General features: G+C 47.0%; 1 protein-coding gene across 1 annotated transcript in view; it reads right to left on the reverse strand.

Annotated features, from left to right (window-relative positions):
* The window catches only part of DOC2B (double C2 domain beta), a 64824-nt gene that overhangs the window by 14956 nt on the left and 31648 nt on the right, over positions 1-18220 (reverse strand). The window contains exons 3-5 of the mRNA XM_069089703.1: positions 10670-10744; positions 4632-4741; positions 2543-2669 (exon numbers count right to left, since the gene is read on the reverse strand). Coding sequence (XP_068945804.1) covers positions 2543-2669; positions 4632-4741; positions 10670-10744 — 312 coding nt within the window. The remainder of the gene's footprint in view (positions 1-2542; positions 2670-4631; positions 4742-10669; positions 10745-18220) is intronic.

Here is an 18220-nt window from a genome sequence, read left to right on the forward strand (position 1 = left end):
GACGGTGTCCTTACCACACCCGGAGCCTCACTACACATGTGGGACCCCCTCTGTGACCCTACTGGTGCACAAATATTATCTCATTTGATCTTCTGAACCACTCTGGGAAGTAGGTACTGTTATTTTCCCAATTTTATGGATGGGGAAACTGAGGCAGACAAGAGCTGAAGTGCCTCTCTCAAGGTCACTCAACTAAGTGTCTGAATCAAGATTTGAACTCAGGTCTTCCAGACTCCAAGTCCAGAACTTATATATCCAGAGGATATATAAGGAGTAGTGTGATGTACTGGAGAGCCAGGTGGGGGGGAATCTCACAAAGGTGAGGGTCTCATTATTGAGGGGGGCAGCCCCCTGCCTGCCTGATCACAGACCTGACTCTAAGTACCCTTTGGTTAGTATGACAAAGTAGATGAATGACCTACTCTGGGTTCAAACGTTTCTCTCCCTCTCCCTTCTCTGTTCTTCCCTCTTTCTCTACCTTCCTCCCCTCCCTTTCTCTCAATCTCTTTCTCTTTGTCTCTCCCTCCCTCTCCCTTTGTCCCTGTCTGTCTGTCCCTGTCTCTCTGGCTCTGTCTCTCTGTCTCTGTCTCTCCCTTTGTCTCTGTCTGTCTGTCCCTCTGTCTCTGTCTGTCTGTCTCTGTCTCTCCCTTTGCCTCATCTGTCTCTCCCTTTGTCTCTGTCTCTCTCTGTCTCTGTTTCTGTCTCTCTGTCTCTCTCACACATACACACACAAACACTCTTTCTTACTTGCTCACACTTTTTCTGAGGGATGATAGACTCAGAACTCTTCTAATCTGGCAGACCAGGAGCTCCACCAGTGGGAGCTTGGGAGACTCCCCTCATTGCCGTGTCCCTTCTTGGGTAATCCTGGCCGCCGTGGCCATCCCTGCAGGATTCCATCACTGTGGGCTTGCTTCTGCCTTCTCTTTCCCATGAGTCTCATCCCTGCTCCTGTCCCATCTCTCTGTGTGTCTCCTCTGTCTGCCGTGGGCATCAGACTGAGATGTTCCTCATACAAATGCCCTGATTCATTAGCTGATTGAGTTGATTCTCATTTTGATGAACAAGACTTTCTCTCTATCCACAGGTTAGAATCTTCTCAATATATCCAACTCATTCTAATTACAGGCAGATAGGTGGTGTAATGAATAGACTGGTAGTCAGAAGACCTGACTCCAGGCCTGTGTAATGGGAATGCAAATTTGGAAGATCTTCCCTGCCCCTAGGCTAAAATGCACCTGAAGCCTGGGATGGGAGGCTTGTTTTTCAGTAGATACTTCTTGATTGGCCAGTCAGTCAATAAGGTTGTTACATTCTCTGAGCCAGGAGAAGGCTATATAAGCTCTGATGTGTAGCTTTGTTTTGGGACTCACTTTGAAAAGTGTTCTGTGATTTGATCTGTATTCTGGGAAGCCGTTGTCCAGGGTCCCCTCAGCTTTGAAAAACCCAGATGCTGATTTGGTATGGATGTAATGGTTGGACAGTTTGGAAATCTGTCTGCTTGATCTGTTTCTGTCTTGCTAATTCTGCCTGTATGCTTTGAAGTTCGGGGTGCTGACCTTTTTCCCCTGAACAAGGTAAAGGATATATGTCTGACTGATTAAAGTAAGCTTGTTAACCCATTTTGAGTTGCTTTCCTTTAACAGAACAGATCCAAGAACCTGTGTGAGCAGCAAACCCTGAGGACGCGCTTGGGGTGCTTGCTGCTATAGCCTGGCACTCTCTTCACTGCACCACTGGGCTACCTACCCCATGGCACTTAACAAATGCTGATTGAGTGACTGGTAGTGGGAATTTCCACACTACTGTTTGAGGGGCTGTAGAAAGAGTCTTGTCTCTCTAGTTAGACGGTGAGCTTCCTTGAGGGCAGAGACCATGCCTGATAACCCCCTAGGCCTCACAGGATCTTCCTATGTGCTCTGCTCTGGGAACATGAGGGGGTAACTCACAATTAACCCACTGACTGAGAGGGCAGTAAGCTATCCACATTCCACTCCATGAACACTTGGTAATTGCTACTAGGAGCATATAAAGGTATTGCTCAGGGCTGTAGGATCACAGATCTGGAGCTGGAAGTTACCTCAGAGGCTATCTGGTCCAGCCCCTCATTTTACAGAGGGGAAAATGAGGCCCAGGGACTTACCCAAAGTCATAGAAGTAGGGAGCACAGAGGTGAAACTGGAACCCAGATCCTCTCATTCTGAGGACAGCTGGGTGGCACAGTACTTAGAGCCCTGGGCCTGGAGTCAGGAAGACTCATCTTCTTAAATTCAAATCTAGCTGTGTGACCCTGTGCAAGTCACTTTACCCTGTTTGTTTCAGTTTCCTCATCTGTCAAATGAGCTAGAGAAGGAACTGGCAAACCACTCCAGTATCTTTGCCAAGAAACCCCCAAATGAGGTCATGAAGAGTCAGATATGACTGAAAATGACTGAACGAATAATCTCTCATTTTAGAACCATCTCCTTACAACATTGCCTCCTGTGTCAGAATAAGGTTGGTTTATTCTGGCAGAATCAGGAATTCTGGTGCTATCACTCACCGGCAGCTGTTTCTCCAAACAGATGCTAAAGGTCTTGGTTTGGTTGGGTTTCAGTTTTTTCAGGGGGATCCGAGTCTCCCCAATGAATTCATTGTGGCGGAATTTGTCTTCATCACAGACGGAAATTCTGGAAAGTAAGACAGATTAGAGGAGGGTTGTGTGTATACAGGACTAATTAACACAGGACAGAGACCAAGGCAGGGTCAGGAGGAAACCATCCCAGAGAGTGGAGCCCATAGGCTCCTCTCTAAATAAAGCTGCACGTGGAGGCAGGCAGGGACCCAAGTCAAGGAAGCTTACCCCTGTTAGTCACTGAGGTAAGTGGATAGAAATTGGGCCTTAGAACTATGAAGATTTGGATTCAAATCCAGTACTGTGTGACTTTGAGCAAGTCACTTAACTTTTCAGCAACTCTCTAAGACCATAGAGGTAACAGAGAAGTTGCCCTCTGTCTTGGTGGAGGGGTTTCTTCTTCTGGGACCTCCCTATGCCTGTAAAATCCAGTCCCTATCCTTTAAAGTTCACCTCCTACAAGATGCCTTCCTGTATTAACTGACTCTGTCCCTTTATCCTAAATCCCCTTCCTTGCTTCTGAATTGCAGTGATGTCTCCCTAGGGTTGGAATTCAATGTATCGGTTTCCTCATCTGTAAAATGGGCATAACACTTTCATTAGGAATTGTTGTTTGCCCCGTTATCTCCCACCCCACTGCTCCAGCTGCCTCCAATTCCCTCTGCATCTCCTCCTGGAATCCTCCAGCTTTATCAAGGCTTGGCTTATTTGCCACCTCCTCCATGAAGCCACTCTTGATTCCCCCAGTTGTTCACACTGAAATGGCAGTACCCAGTATTTATGGATTTATGCAGATGTTTATACATCTAGTAGGCTATAAACTAAACCAAACCATTCTGTCTGTGCATCCCTGGTGCCTAGCACAGTGCCTGCTTAATAAATGTTTATTCATTCAAATGAACATATTGAGCAAACATTTCTTAAGGACCTACTATGTGCTAGAATCTGGAAATACAAAGACAAGCCCTCCAGGAGTTTACATTCTAGCCATGTGGGGTGGGGGGACAGGGCATTATAAAGAGAAACTAAACACAAAATAGAAATGAGTGATTTTGGTGGGGGAAGGCATCACCAACTTCAGGCATTGGGTTAGACTTCCTGAAGGAGGTGGTACTTTGGCTGAGCTCTGAAGGAAGTTGGAGATTTGTTGATGGGGAGAAAAGGAGAGGAGAGAGGGGACGGTGTGTGCAAAGGCAGAAAGACAGAGATGGACCATTATGTATGGAGAACAGTAAACGATTGCTTTGCCCGGAAGGCACCGCTTGGGAAGAAGGAAAATGTGCACTAAGCCCGGAAGGGGAGATCAGAGCCAGGCAGTGAAGGGCTTTAGAGACCAAACAGAGAAGACTGCGTTTCATCCAAAGGCAGAGAATCCTATCCCAAGAGCTGGAAGGTCTTTCAGAGGCCACCGAGACCAGTCCCCATATAGATTAGGAAACTGAGGCCCACAAGAGTCTAGGGTGGGATTTGAATTTGGGTCTTGGTTTGGTTGGGTTTCAGTGCCTTTGCCCAAAGTGTGACATAAGAGGGAGCTGCTGAGGTTTCCTGAGCATGGTCAGAACTGAATTGAGAGTGTTTTGTACCACTGGATAAACGCCAGTCACAGCTGTCATCAGTGACAGTAAGGGTAATGACTTTGCCCATCGGTGCTGGTGGGGATGATGTTACATCTGGTCCCCAGGGGACCCATCTACTGCTCTAATTCCCAGATAGACTTGCCTGGGCATGGGCTGACCCTCCGGTCCATACTGCCCAAGCTCTCTTGGTTCAGGTCTCCCTTCCTGCCAGGAGAGTCATTTCTCCCATCAGCCCCCACCGTGTTTGGATTGAACAAGGTGTGGCTTGGAGCTCCTGCCTGGCTCCTCTTGATAATCTTACATAGACATAGAAAATAGAGACAACTCATTAGGAAGAAAATGCTTCTTGAAGCTAAGACTGCATCAGCTCTTTGGCTCAGCCCTGCCTGGGGGAACAAGGGAGGGAGGGGAGCCAGCAGCCTGCACAGTGGGGCCCTCACCTTAGCGTTTTCCGAATCATATCTTCATCTGTGATTCCGTAGTAGGTGAGGGTCTCATTCCAGGTGGGGTTTAGGGTGTTCCTAAGAGTCTTTGTTCTGAGTTTATTTGCCTGGAAATGGGGAGGGGGGAGGGAAGAAAAAAAGGCAGAGGAGATAGTTATGGCCTAGAGAAGGACCAGAGGATGCCCCAAGGGGAACCTTTCAGAGGTACCAGCTGCTTCCTATGCCCTGGGGCCTCAGGGACAAGCTGGTTCTCTCTGTGCTCCCACTGCAGGGCCCCAGGGAGCCAGAGCTGTGGAGTTGGCAAACTTTGCCCGGGGGCACCCAAGCTTCCCACGTCCATAGCTTGTGGGGCACAGTGTTGTGCTTGGCTCTCATGTGCTCTCAGGAGAGGTATAGTCATTAACCATCAGGGCAAATTTCAGTCACCGGGTGGTTTCTTCTCTCTGTGGGAAATCAAATCTTCTAATCTTGATTTATTTGTTGAATGAAAAATTTAGTCCTTGATGCAGGCCCCCTTTGCTCAGGGAAGGAGGAGGACCATGTTAATAGAGACAGTAAAAGTGACTGATAACTACCCAAGAGTACATTGGAATTCTGTTTAACCTTTTCTAAGAGGCTCCCTTTGTCTACCCCAGTAAAAAAACCACCCAGACCCTAACATCTGCGGGTCAAGCCTCCATGGAGCTAGGTCCCTGACATTCAGCTGCCTTTATCGCCACTTTTGGATTCCCTTGTTTCCTTGAGCAGAGAGTAAACCTGAAGTCATGTAGAACCATGACCCCCTTCCTGATTCCCCCAGTGATCAGAGCCTTCCCTTGAATTCATCGTGAGTACACTTTTGTGGCAGGTGGAAGGCAGGTGGAAGTTTTATACTTGAAGGCAAATTCTGTTATTCCATTTTTGTTTTTGTATCGCTAGCATTTATCACGGTGCCTGGCACACAGTAGGTGCTTAATAAATCCTTCTTGTAGGACCTCCATCCTCCTGCACTCGGACAAAATGGAGACCTCAGGATAGTGGTGGGTTGGAGAGCAAAAGCTTTTTGTGAGTGGGTATGTCTACTACACCAGCTTCTATACATCCGGTAAACCCCAGAGTCAGAAAAATTAGTGTGAAGTCTTTACCCCTGATCCAGAAATCTGATTAGCACCATCTTGACCAATTTCAGACCTTAGGAAGCAGGAAAAGGAGGCATTCCTCAATGAGGCTGCCCAGGTGCAGGTCCCTGCCCTGGCCAAATTCTCTGCTCCGTGTGTATTCAATCACCTCTCAAAACTTGGGAGGACCCCTAGGGGTCTTGTGGTCTGACCCCCTCGTTTTGCACAGAGGTATAAGTGAGTTGTCCGGGTACACACCATGTGGGGCAGAGGAAGCCACTGGTGTTAAACGGGGCCATTCTAGAGAGGGCAGTGTCACTCAGATGGGCAGACAAATGAAGGAGTGGTGTTGGGGGAGAGAGCTGCTTCCCTCAGATCTAAAATATTGGTACTTAATTTCCAAAAAGCCTGACCTGTGTGTGAGCCAGATTGGGGCTTCACATAAGAAAACTTACAAACTGTATAAGCAGGGGTGATTATAGCTGCTCTTTGATTACTCCCCAGCTCTCCAGAGCTGGGGACCATTGGCAGCCTGGACTCTTGTCCCTTTGAATCTCTGCTTCCTGCTGTCGGAGCTGATGTCAAACACAGAAGACCCATCGTGCATGTGCCTGTGAGGGCACTGGAGCAGAACTTGGAACCCCCAGGGAACCCATAAGATCACATCTTCCTTTGTGAACCAGGAGGAACCAAAACCAGGAGGAAATCAAAGGCCTGTGGGCAAAGGAGTCTGGGAAACCAGGCATCGAGCTAGCGCCATCCAGGCACAGTCAATGACGGTCGGTTGGCACTTTCTATCTTGCTCACATGACTCCCTGTTTGTTTCATGCCCCAATGCTGTGAGGTGGGTGGAACAGGTGAGGAAACTGCAGCTCAGAGTGAGATGATAGACATCAAAGTATTCTGTCAAACAGAATCTAAGCGACTTGCTCAAGGTCACACTGCCGCTGTCCCAAACTGGACTCTGATAATCGGATCTTCTCCTTGTGTGACTGTTTTAGGGCTATGATTTCATTGTCATAGGGGGCTCCCTGTTTTACAGATAAGGAAAGCAAGAGAAATGAAGAGACCTCCTCAGTAGGAGGCAGTAAGTGTCTGAGGCAGGTTCAGACTCAGGTCCTCTTGACTCCAGGTCCCACAATCTATCCCCTACACTTACTCCCTGGGCCTCAGTTTCCTCACTTGTAAAGTGAGCTATAGAGTGATGATCCTATATTTCATTTTAGTCTCTTTATCTGTAAAATAAGGGTATTGGAAGAGAAGACTTCTGGGCCTTAGTTTCCCCATTTTAAAATAAGGGGGTTGGATGGATGGCCTCTGGGCCTCAGTTTCCTCATCTGTAAAATAAAGGGGTTGGAATAGTTGGCCTTGGGGGTCCCTTCCAATTCTAAATCTATGATTCTGTGATCCTTCCCTTTCCCTTCTCTCCTTCTCTTCGTTCCATCCTTTCCAGCTCTCTGTTCATCCCTACCCCCTGCTGGGACCTAAGGAGAGCTGAAGGCAGGGCTTCCTAGCACCTTGCCAGCAATGCCCTGGGCCTGATTACTTCAGGAGTTTGAGGGAGGCTGGGAAAGGTAACTCAATTAGGAGAGGAGAGAGAAACCAGGACAGTCGAGCCCCATTCTCAAGGCTGGCCTGCAGAACAGGATTGGGACATTCTGACCTAGCACAGAGTCTGGACAGTGTCAGTCAGTCAGCCTGGCCTGTTTATCCCCCAGGCGCTCACCAGCCCCTCTGCTGCTCAGCCTTTACCAGCAGAGCACCACCCCTCACCACCCTTGACTGATTTTTGGTCCTGGGGGTGGAGGGAGGTTGGGGGTATTTTCAAAAGCTTCCAATTGAGCTATTGAGGGCTCAGAAGGAATCTTAATTACCCCAGGTACAAAGTCACTTTCTCTATCTGGACCTCAGTTTACCCATCTGTACATAATTATAATGAATGTTTACATAGTGCTTTAATGCTTACAAAGTTTGTTTGTTTTTGATTCTGGGTCCCTTTCTATCTTGCCAGCTGGATCCACTCAGGAGCCCAGTCTGACTCTGATCAAGTTCCCAACCTTGGTCAGTTCATTCGTCCTTGAGGAAACCTGAGCCCCACTCTCAGGGGCTTCCCATCCTGATGCTGACACCTTACGGGTTTAGCTCTACCGCTCTTCCTCCCAATGACCTTCCATCTCCCACCTCCAGGCCTTTGCCCCGGCTGTCTCCCATGCCTAGAATGCTCTGCCCCCTCACCCAGAGCTTCCTTCCAGACTTGACTCAAATGCCACCTTCTGGAGGAGGCCTTTCCTAGAGCTGTCCTTTCGGAGCCTTTGTTCCCCCCACACGGCATGTACCTTGTGTATGCCTGTTATTTACATTTTGTATTTCCTGCTGGAATATAAACTCCTTGAAGACAGGGAGTATTTTTGCCTTTCTTTGGATTCTCAGCACTGTACAATTCCTGGAACACAGGAAGTGCTTAATAAATGCTTGTTGATGAATTTAAAATGCATTGGCTCTGGTGTCTGAGGACCCAGGTTCAAATGCTTACTACCTGTGTGACCCTGGGTAACATACCTCCCATCCCTGGCCTCAGTTTCCCCCTCCATACAATGAGGGGCTCAGACCCCCCTGTGCCCTGAGGTCTCATCCAGTTTTTATATCTATGATCCTATAAGTCAGTTCCTCTTCCTCATGCCTCAGTTTCCCCCTCTGTACAATGAGAGGTTTGGACTTCACCTCCGAGAAACCTCTCAGCTCTAGAGCTATGATTCTCTGATTCTGTTGGCAGTGGGAGCCATTGAATGTTTCTGAGACCTCAGAGCTATGCATCAGGAAAATGAGGTGGTATCTTTTTTTTTGGCAGTAGGGAGAGGTTGGAGAAGAGGCCACTGCAATATCCTTGGCAATAGATGAGGAGACCCTGAGCTAGAAGAGTTGTGGGAATTAAGAGGATGAGACAGCCTGGAGAGATGCTTCTGAGCTAGACTTGGGGGAGCTTTTTTGGGCAACAGATTAGATGGGTGGGATGGGGAAGCGAGAAGGAGAGGGCAAAGCCAGCGTTTCTTCAGTTTGGAGTGTGGGGGAGTTGGGAGATGCTTGTCTCACTGACAGAGAGGTGAGCCAGGAAGAGGAGCGAGTTTCAGGGGGAAGAGAACGGCCCAGGTCTGAATGTGGCGAGTGAGAGATGCTGGCGGGGTGCCCTCCTGGTCCTCCCGCCCCATCTACAAACGACCTTTCCTTCCCCTTACCTCCTAACCGACCTCTAGGATTTACAAGTTGTGTGACCTTGAGCAAATTTCTTAACTTCTCAGTGTCCTCATTTGTAACACAAGGGACCTCTATGGGAACACCAACTAAGATGGAAAAGCAATGAGAGCTAATTCACTTACCAAAGTCATGACCCCTCAAGGACTGGAGACAGTATAAAGGGCAGAGGGGACTAAAAGTGAATGAGATTGTGTGTGTGGGGGAAACCAAAGGAGAAACTGAGGATCTGGAGGGGAAACAATTTTCCCAGAGCTGCCTAAATAGTAAGTATCAGTGGTGGGATTTGAGTTTCATGTCCAGTGCTCTTTCCCCTGCATAGGGAGAGAGGAGGGATGAAGTCAGAGCCTTAGGGATTATTAGCATTTTAGGAAAGAGAATGAATGTACTCATAAATCACAGATTTGGAACTGAAAGAAGCCATAAAGGTTATTGAGTCCACCCTTCCCCCACTTAACAAATAGGAAAACTGAGTTCCAAGTCCAAGATCAAAAGGTAATAAGTGATCCAGAGGAGATTTGAACCTGAGTTCCCAAGTGGTAGGATTTGAACTCCAGACCAGGGCTTTCCCCACTGTACCAAGCAAGCAGCCAGCATAGAGGAGAGAAGAAAGGGGAGGGGCTGTTCTCAAGAACCACTGGTAGCTTTACCCTTCATCAGTCTGGACAAACCTTTTATGCAACCATTTTTTTTCTTGCTCATACCATCCATCAAAGTAACAAGTCCCTTAAATTTGTTGCCTCCTGTTTGCAGTCAGACTTCTCCTGCAGGGTAGCCCCAAAGTCTAAGACTTTGTCCTAACTTACTGTAACACCTGCTGTTTCTCTCTGTCTCTGGTCTTCCGTCTTCTCCTCTGTAAACTGAAGGGGTCTGACTAAGTGACCTTCAGGCTCTTTTTATCCTGCCCCATTCTGTCTCATTAACCCTGTTGTGGCTTCTGCTGGAACCCTAGAGGTCTGGTATGGTAGACGAAGCATGACTCTAGACATCTAAGACCTGGGTTCAAATCCAACCTGTGACATTTACTCACTGTGTGCCCGTGTGCAAGTCTTTCAACTGTCCCACATCCCAGTTTCTTCCCCTGTTAATGAAGGAGCTCTGAGGGCTCTTCCTGCTTCCAAGGGAGGATCCTGGGGTCACAATGGTATGTACTAAGAGCAGCAGAATGAGAATAACAATGGCAAGTGACTTGTGGTCATTGGTAGAGAGCGGGTCTTATCATCAGGAAGATCTGGGTTCAAGTCCTACCTTGTACATGTCTCGTTGGTGTGACCCTGGCTGAGTCACTTGTCCTCTCAACACCTCAGGAAACTCTCCAAGGCTGGACATTACAGAGGAGGTATCAAAGTTCTAAAGGCTCACACTTCAGTGAGGTTTTACATATATTGTATCAGCTGGTAGTCACAACTCTGTGAAATTATTATACTAGTATTGTGATTATCATGCCTCTCAATGGATGAAGAAACATCATGATGCCCAGTGATTAGCCCAGAGTCACATAGCTAGTATCTTGGGTGAGATATGAACCCAAATCTTCCTGGCTCTTAAGCACTATCTAACTCACCAGGCTTATCGTGTCTACCTTGCCACACCTAAGGCTGGGGTTCTGGAATCAGGGGACCCTCTGGGGCTGGAGGCTGCTCAGGGATTGGCCCGCCTGCAGCAGGAGAGAGAAGAGGTGGCTCTCACCTTACTTGCTCCCGGGAGCAAATGCAGTTTGACGTATGGATCTGCCAGCCCATTATGGTCCATTGGCTTCAGTCCCTTAATAAGAAGAGAAAAACAAAGGCTGTTGAATTGATTATGACAAAGAACAGCCCATGGCCACCTGGGCATCTGGCTAAGCAGACATCATGAAAACTGACTCTCACTGAAATCCATTTCCACACTCAGGACATATGCTTCTGCCCCACCCCTCTGGTTTCCATGGGGGCTCAGCAAACTACCTGGACCCAGGAGCTCCTGGACAGTGTCCTCTGTGGCTGGTTCCCTGAGGCAGTCAGGGAAAGAGGCTGCCAAAATAGTCAGGAGGCCCCAACAGGAGCACTCGATCTTGCTCTGTTCTCTGTGACCACTGGTCACACCCTTATCTCCACATGGCCATCTCCCAACAAGGACGGCATGAGAATGGATGGATTGGTGCATGGTGGTCCCCACTTGTGGAAAAGGACTCAAATACCCTCCTAGCTCCTCTGGGTCAGAAGTGCTTTCCTTTATAAACCCAGCACTTAGCACAGTGCTAGGCACACAGTTGAGGCTTAGTAAATGTTTATTGATTGATCGGTCAAGATCTGCAGAGGATTTGGCGCAGCTCTGCCTCCCTCAAATCCAATTCTTGAGCAAATCAAGGCATCACCCTCTTCCAGAATGAAGGCTAACACCACCACCACAAAGGGCATAGCAAGTGCTTAATAGATGTTTGTTGAATTTAATTAGAATGAGGGCAGATCCATCCTGTATGCCCTTCCTCCCCTCTAGGAAGCTTCCTGTCTGCTTTCCACCTTCCTCATGGTCCATCTTTCTCATTCTCCATGTTCATGCAGCTGCCAAGTCTATTGATCTTCCTTGGGTTCCTGCTTCCACCCTTTCCTGATCACTAATATGTTTACCACCCTTGTCCAGCACTTAGCACAGTGCCTGGCACACAGCAGGCATGTAATAAATGTTTATTGATTGCTTGGTTTAGGTTCTTATCAACTTTCATTTGAACTATTCTAATAGCTTCCCAATTGGTCTCCTTCCCTCAAGCCTCTTTCCTATCCAATTCAGTCAGTCAGTCAAATAGGCATTTATTAAACTCTTCCTGTATGCCAGGCACTGTGCTAAGTGCAGAGGATAAAAGGGAAGGCAAAGACAAGAACTCTGCTTCTATTCTTGAGGATGGTGGGGGGAGGTGGGAGCAATGTGCAAATAATAATGTGTACATACATGATAGTATAATTTTAAGATAGTCTCAGATGGAGAGGACTGGGAGGGTGGGGGAGGCAAAAATGGCTTCCTGCAGAAGGTGGGATTTGAACAGGCTCTCAAAAGGAGCCAGGAGACAGAGGGAGAGTGCTCCAGGCATGGGAGGGTAGCCAGTAAAAAGTCAGGAGATGGCTTAACTCTTCAGTAATCTCCAACAGATGGTCATTCAGTCAATCAATAAGTTCTTGGTCAATAAGCATGTATTAAGCACCTACTATGTGGCAAGCATCGAGAATACAAAGAGTCAAAAGACAGCTCCTGCTCTCAAGAAACTCATGGTCTAACTGGGGAGAGAGACACAAACAATTATGTACAAACAAGACAGAGAAAGGATATGCTGGAGATGGTTAGCACAGGGCAATCCAGCATCTACTGGCTGCCAAAACAATTTTCTTGAGAGATGGGTCTGACCATAGCATTTGCTTTGTTCAAAATCATCTTGCCTATGGGAGAAAGAACATACGCCACAGTCTGACATTTAAGACCCTCCAGAATCTGGCTCCAGCCTGGCTGCTTCTTACCTACATCAATCAGCAAGAATTATTCCCCTTGGGGAGGCTAGGTGGAGCAGTGAATAGAGCGCTGGCCTTGGAACCAGGAGGACCTGAGTTCAAATTTGGCCTCGGACACAACACTACTACCTGTGTGACCTTGGGCAAGTCACAACTCCAAATTGCCCTGCCTTCCCCCCTCCAAAAAGGAAAAAAAAAAGAATTATTCCCTTTCATCATTTCATCATCTTGTTTTGCCTTTCTCTGCCACCATAAATTTGAGCCCAGTATTCCCCCAGCCTGGGATGCATTACTTCCCCACTTCTATTTTAATCCCTTCTCTCTGGCCACCACCTCTACAGCTTCCTTCACAACCAGCTTCCCCATTGCACCAGAGAACAAACCTGGTCTCAGTGGCTTACTCTCTTGGATGGGAACTGCCTCTATCTTCTCTTTCCTCCAGTTATGGAGTCAGGATCAAATCAAATTTGTTATTCATTGATCCTGGATGGGCTGTGTCAATCTATCCTACTCACCATCTTTTGAGAGCAGGAGCTGTCTTTGTTTTGTATTCATATCAGAGCTTAGCAAAATACTTCATACATAGTAAGTCTTAAATAAATCCCCCCCTCTCTTCTTTCCATTCTTCCTTTCCCCATCTCCCTCCCTCCCTCCCTTCCTTCCTTCCTTCCTTCCTTCCTTCCTTCCTTCCTTCCTTCCTTCCTTCCTTCCTTCCTTCCTTCCTTCCTTCCTTCCTTCCTTCTTTTCCTTTCTATGTCTGCCTATCTTCTAATGGACTTTGTGTCCAGGGAACTAAATTCAGATTCTGATTTTATTCCTGACTACTTGTCAATTTCACATCTTGGCTGAGGATTCGCCAAGGCCTGAATCCAATAAGTAGGTGCATCAGTGGCCTTCCTTTCATGCAAGAAAATCGAACACAGCATCTACCCTGTAACATTTTCCATTGGAAATGTTTGGGAGCTTAATAATTTAATTATTTAAATGTTCTGCCATTGAGAGTCTTCTTCTTCCAGTGATAGTAAAGCAAGTGGACTCACTTCTCTACATGGATACTGATGCTGGTCAAGTCGTTTACTTCTCCTCTCTGGACCTCAGTTTCCTCATCTGTAAAATGATGGTGTTGGGATTAGATGGTGTGGTGTAGTGGCAAAAATGCAGGTTTGAGAGTACAGAGTGATGGTCCAAAGCTTCATTCTACAACTTACTAGCTGTTTGACCCTTACAAGCTTTGACAAGGTCACACCCCCTTTCTGAGCTTCAGTTTCCTCATCTGAAAAATTAAGAGGGTGAACTTGATGACCTTGGAGGTCCTTTCAAGCTCTAAATCTATGCCTGGAACACAGTAAGCACTTAATAAATGCTTATTAACTGTCTGACAGATCCTATGATCCTAAGGATGCTAGTTCTGGAAAAGGCCACCAGAGGCAGCATAGTACAGTGAAAAAAGCACTGGCTATGGGGTCTGAGGACGGGGGTTCAAATCCTGCTTCACTGTCAGAGGAGTTGGGTTCAAATCCCACATGTGACATTTATTACTTGTGTGACCTTGGACAAGTCACATAACCTCCACGGGCCTCAATATCCTCATCCATCAAGTGAAGGGATTAGACTAGATGGCCTCTGATGTTCCTACCAGTTTGAGACTCAGGATCCTGGGATCCCCACATTTGGGTCCCCCTGGCTCTGAGGAAGGATCTTCTTTTTCATGCAACTGCAGAAAGGGAAATGGAGTCAGGGTCAGAATGAAAAATGTAAAATTGGCTTTAGACTTGAAAAGGAATTTAGCCCTGAGCGCTCCAGGAGGGTCCCATCTACCAAGTACCAGGATTTTCTCATTGACTGCGTTGAAATTGATCAAAGACTAGCACTACATCTAAAATCCCGTATTTTTTATATGAGAAAAGTTGATTAAACTGTTGGTTCTTTTTATGACTTTTGTATTACTGCTTACAAATCTATATTTCAGAACAGCTCACAGGCATATTCAAGATTGCTCACCATTGTAATCAATTTTAAAAATCCCCATGGTCCACACTCATATGGATTTCTGATTATGTAGCCTAGTATTGTGAGAGGAAAAAAAAATAAAAAAACTCCTCTAAACTTGGATCCTTCATTTAGTCCTGTGCCGACCTTTTACAGAAGGGTAAATTGAGGCCCAGAGAGAGGAAAGTAACTTATCTGAGTTGACAGATGATCGATAAATGGATAGAGAGTATTCATTAAGCTTTTACTATGTGTCAGGGGATACAAAAGCAAATCTATGATTCTTCCTGGTGAGCTGGGTATCTCTGGGGCATTCGGATCATTGTTGTGGATACTTTGTAATGATTCCTGCTGGAGGCTGTTGGTATTTAAAAAACTTGGTAAGTGTTCCCTTCTGTCAGTAAGATTAAGAAGATGAATATTGAAATGTACACTTATACATTGCCTTACAAGTTACAAAGCATTAAAGCCCTTCTCAGTCTGGCCCCAACCTACCTTTCTAACCTTATTAGATATTACTCAGTCATGAATGCCACTGTCCAGCCGAACCACCCTAATGGCTGTTCCCTGTACATGACATCTCATCTTCCACCACTTGCCTAGGCTGCCTCCATGCCAGGAATACCCTCCCTTCTCTCCTCTGGCTTTTGGAATTCCTCGTTTCAATTAAAGCCCAGTTCAGTTTGCTGCCTTCTATAGGAGCTTTTTCAGGCCAAATTGGGTGTGTGTGTGTGTGTGTGTGTGTGTGTAGGAATAAATAGCTGTCCTATACTTAATGCCCTTTTCGGGGGGAGACCCTAGACAGGAGTCACACCAGGGCTCTGGGCTAGGGGTGTAGAGAGCCTGAGCCCTCTGTAGAGGCCAGGGCTATATCTGATCCTTGAGATTGAGCTCAGAGCTGAGGAGAACCCTGAGTGGTGGAAATGAGCTCCACCCCAAAGACTCACCAAGACCCAGGTCAGTTGTTACATTGTATGTGTTTTGTATCTGCTGTGTGTCATTTTGTTTTCATTGATAGAATGTAGCCTTCCTGAGAGCAGGAGCTCTTTCTTTCTTTTTTAGTCTTTGTATCATCAGCACCCAGCACAGCACCAGGAGCACCCTAGGTACTTAGTAAACACTTGTTGATTGGCTGAGCAAGAAGTTACCTAACTCAGTCCTTTCATTTTATGGAGAAGAAAAGTGAGAACCAGGGGGAGCCCACAGTCACTAATCTTTACACCCTTAGCCCAGAGTCCTGGCTTGGCTCCTGTCTAGGGCCTACCCCTCCCCTGAAAAAGGGCATTAAACAATGACAAGGGGAGGCTGGGGCCCAAGGAATGCAGAATGCCCCCAATACAGCCCGAAGTGTGTACCCTCTTGTCCCATGATGGGGCAAAGTCTCAGTAAATGCCATCTTCTGTTTTCCAAAGAGATGGAGAAAGGGTTCTGGAGATTGTCATTGGTGGATGGCCTGTTGAATGTCAGTGACGGAAGGAACCTTAGAGTTCATCTAGTCCAGTCTCTTCATTTTACAGAGGAGGAAATGGAGGTACAGAGAGGTTAAGGTGCTTGCCCAAGACCACACAGTGAATGGAAGACCTGGTCCTTGAACCCAGGCCTCTGGACTCCCAATCTTTATAGAATACAAATAAAAATAATACGTTCACACTTACGTAGTTTTTAAAGGTTAGCAAAACATGTTACACAGGCTATCCCATTTGATCCTCAATCACATCTTTCGGTGTGGGTAGGTGTGGTTCTCCTGGTCTAGACAGATCCAGGAAATCTCATTCATGTGTTTCCTTCAAAGCCCAGCTCAGATGTCATTATCCAATGGAGTCCCTTCTTTGTTCTCCCCTCCTCCACTCCATTCTCTTCCTCTTGAAACCACTTTGGCTCACATTGTGTAATACTTATCTATGTACATGTTGGATCTCCCACTCCTGCCCCTCACCCCACCCAGGAAGCTCTTTGAAGGCAAGGATTTTTTAATTTTTTGTAATTGTGTTCCCAGCACCTAGCGTCGTTCTGGTACCTAGTAGGTGCCTAATTAATGTTTAATTTAATTGAGTTGAACATATATGTTGTAATGCACACATGTGTGGACTCATCCCTTCTTCCCCACTGGGGAAGTTCTCTCTAGATTGGACCTCTGAAGCCATGTCTTGGAGCTGCTCTTCACCTTCCAGTCCAGTTAATGCATTAAATTTTGGAACTTCCTTCCTAGGGCTAAACAGTTCTGGCTGGTGAAAGAGTGAGTGTAAGCTTACCTAGTCCATTTCTGAACATCTTGCCATCTGCCCTGCTACTGCAAACCCTATGTTGACATACCCGCTCTATCACTCTAAGAACAAATCAATTCTCCTTTTGCTTCTGGAAAGGACATAACGGTCAATTGTCCTGTGGTTCCATTCATCATTCCTGAGACTCCCCAGACCCAAACTCCCTTCTTGGGTCACCACTCACCTACATGTGTTGTTACCCCCTCCCCCCCATTAGAATAGAAGCTCTTTGAAGTCAGGGGCCATCTACCTCCCCTTTGCACTTGTATCTCCAGTGCCCATTGAGGGCACAGAACAGGCACTTGATAAATGCTTGCAGTCATTTCTTAATTCAGTCCTGGCTCTGAGTCTGGAGGCCCTGAAGACGTCACTCAGCCCCATATATCAGCCTGATTTTGGCACCACTCTTTCCGTAGCCCTCCTGCAGAAACAAATAAACCAGCCCAACCAAAGTCTGTTGCAGCTACCCCTCGTTTGGACAGCTCCCTCGCTAACACCTGCGAAGGCCCAGACTCAAAGCTGTCTCACCATGGAGTGAAATTCAGTTGTCCTCTGAATCTTGTGAAGCCAACCTGCTTTGGACAGCTTACTGATGGGCACCCGAGGGCAGGGGAGGGGGCCAAAGGCCTAGGACTGAATTGTTCTGCTCTGCTTTCTTACACAAAGAGGGCTTGATAATTAGGCTGGCCCTTTCTCCTTCCCTTTTCATAGGTTTCTCACTGCCCTCACAGAGCAGCTGGGTACCTTGGGAGGAGGAGGCAGAGGATTCTAGCTAATTCAAAGACTGAGGTGAGGCAGTGACCCAGGGGGCAGGGAAGGGGCCATCACTTGGAAGCCAGGGTTTTGTCTGCCTTTGTCCAAACTGGCGTGTGTGTGTGTGTGTGTGTGTGTGTGTGTATGTGTGTGTTTTCACCTCTAAGAGGGAAGGAGAATGGACAGATGAGCCTGACCTCCTGCCCACCAAGAAACCTGAGAATGTTGGTAATGAAACAGCTCTCTCTGTATTACCCACTTTTTTCTTTCCATCCCATAGGACTGAGCCAAGGCCTCTATTTCCATTGCCCTGTTGTTTAAGAACCAAACACTTCTAAGGCTTGGTCATGCCATCATCATAACAGTTCCCATCTCTTGGAGGGCACTTAGAGGTTTGTACCATTCTCTCCTCAAAAACACCCTTCCAAAGATGCTGGGTAAGGATTATTATCCCCACTTGGCAGGAGGAAACTGACACTAACTAGACTGAAAGCTCCCTGAGGGTAGGGCTGTTTTACCTTTATATTGATATACCCAGCACTGAGAATGGTGCCTAGCACAGAGCTGGTCCTTAGCAAATGTTTGTTGATTCATTTTCTATTTACCAGCCTGCCTGAGCTATGGTGGCTTCCAACACCAGCCTCTCAAGGCTCTCTGGGCTTTTGCTGAGCCTTCATATATTCCCATAGCCACCAATACCCACCTAGCCCTAAGGAGTGGAAAGTGGGGGGAAGAGAGAGAGACAGAGAGAGAGA

The sequence above is a fragment of the Petaurus breviceps genome, unplaced genomic scaffold (genome assembly GCF_028583685.1).
Source record: "Petaurus breviceps papuanus isolate PSGF00001 unplaced genomic scaffold, PetGlider_PUasm1.0 186, whole genome shotgun sequence".
In the NCBI taxonomy this organism is placed as follows: Eukaryota; Metazoa; Chordata; class Mammalia; order Diprotodontia; family Petauridae; genus Petaurus; species Petaurus breviceps.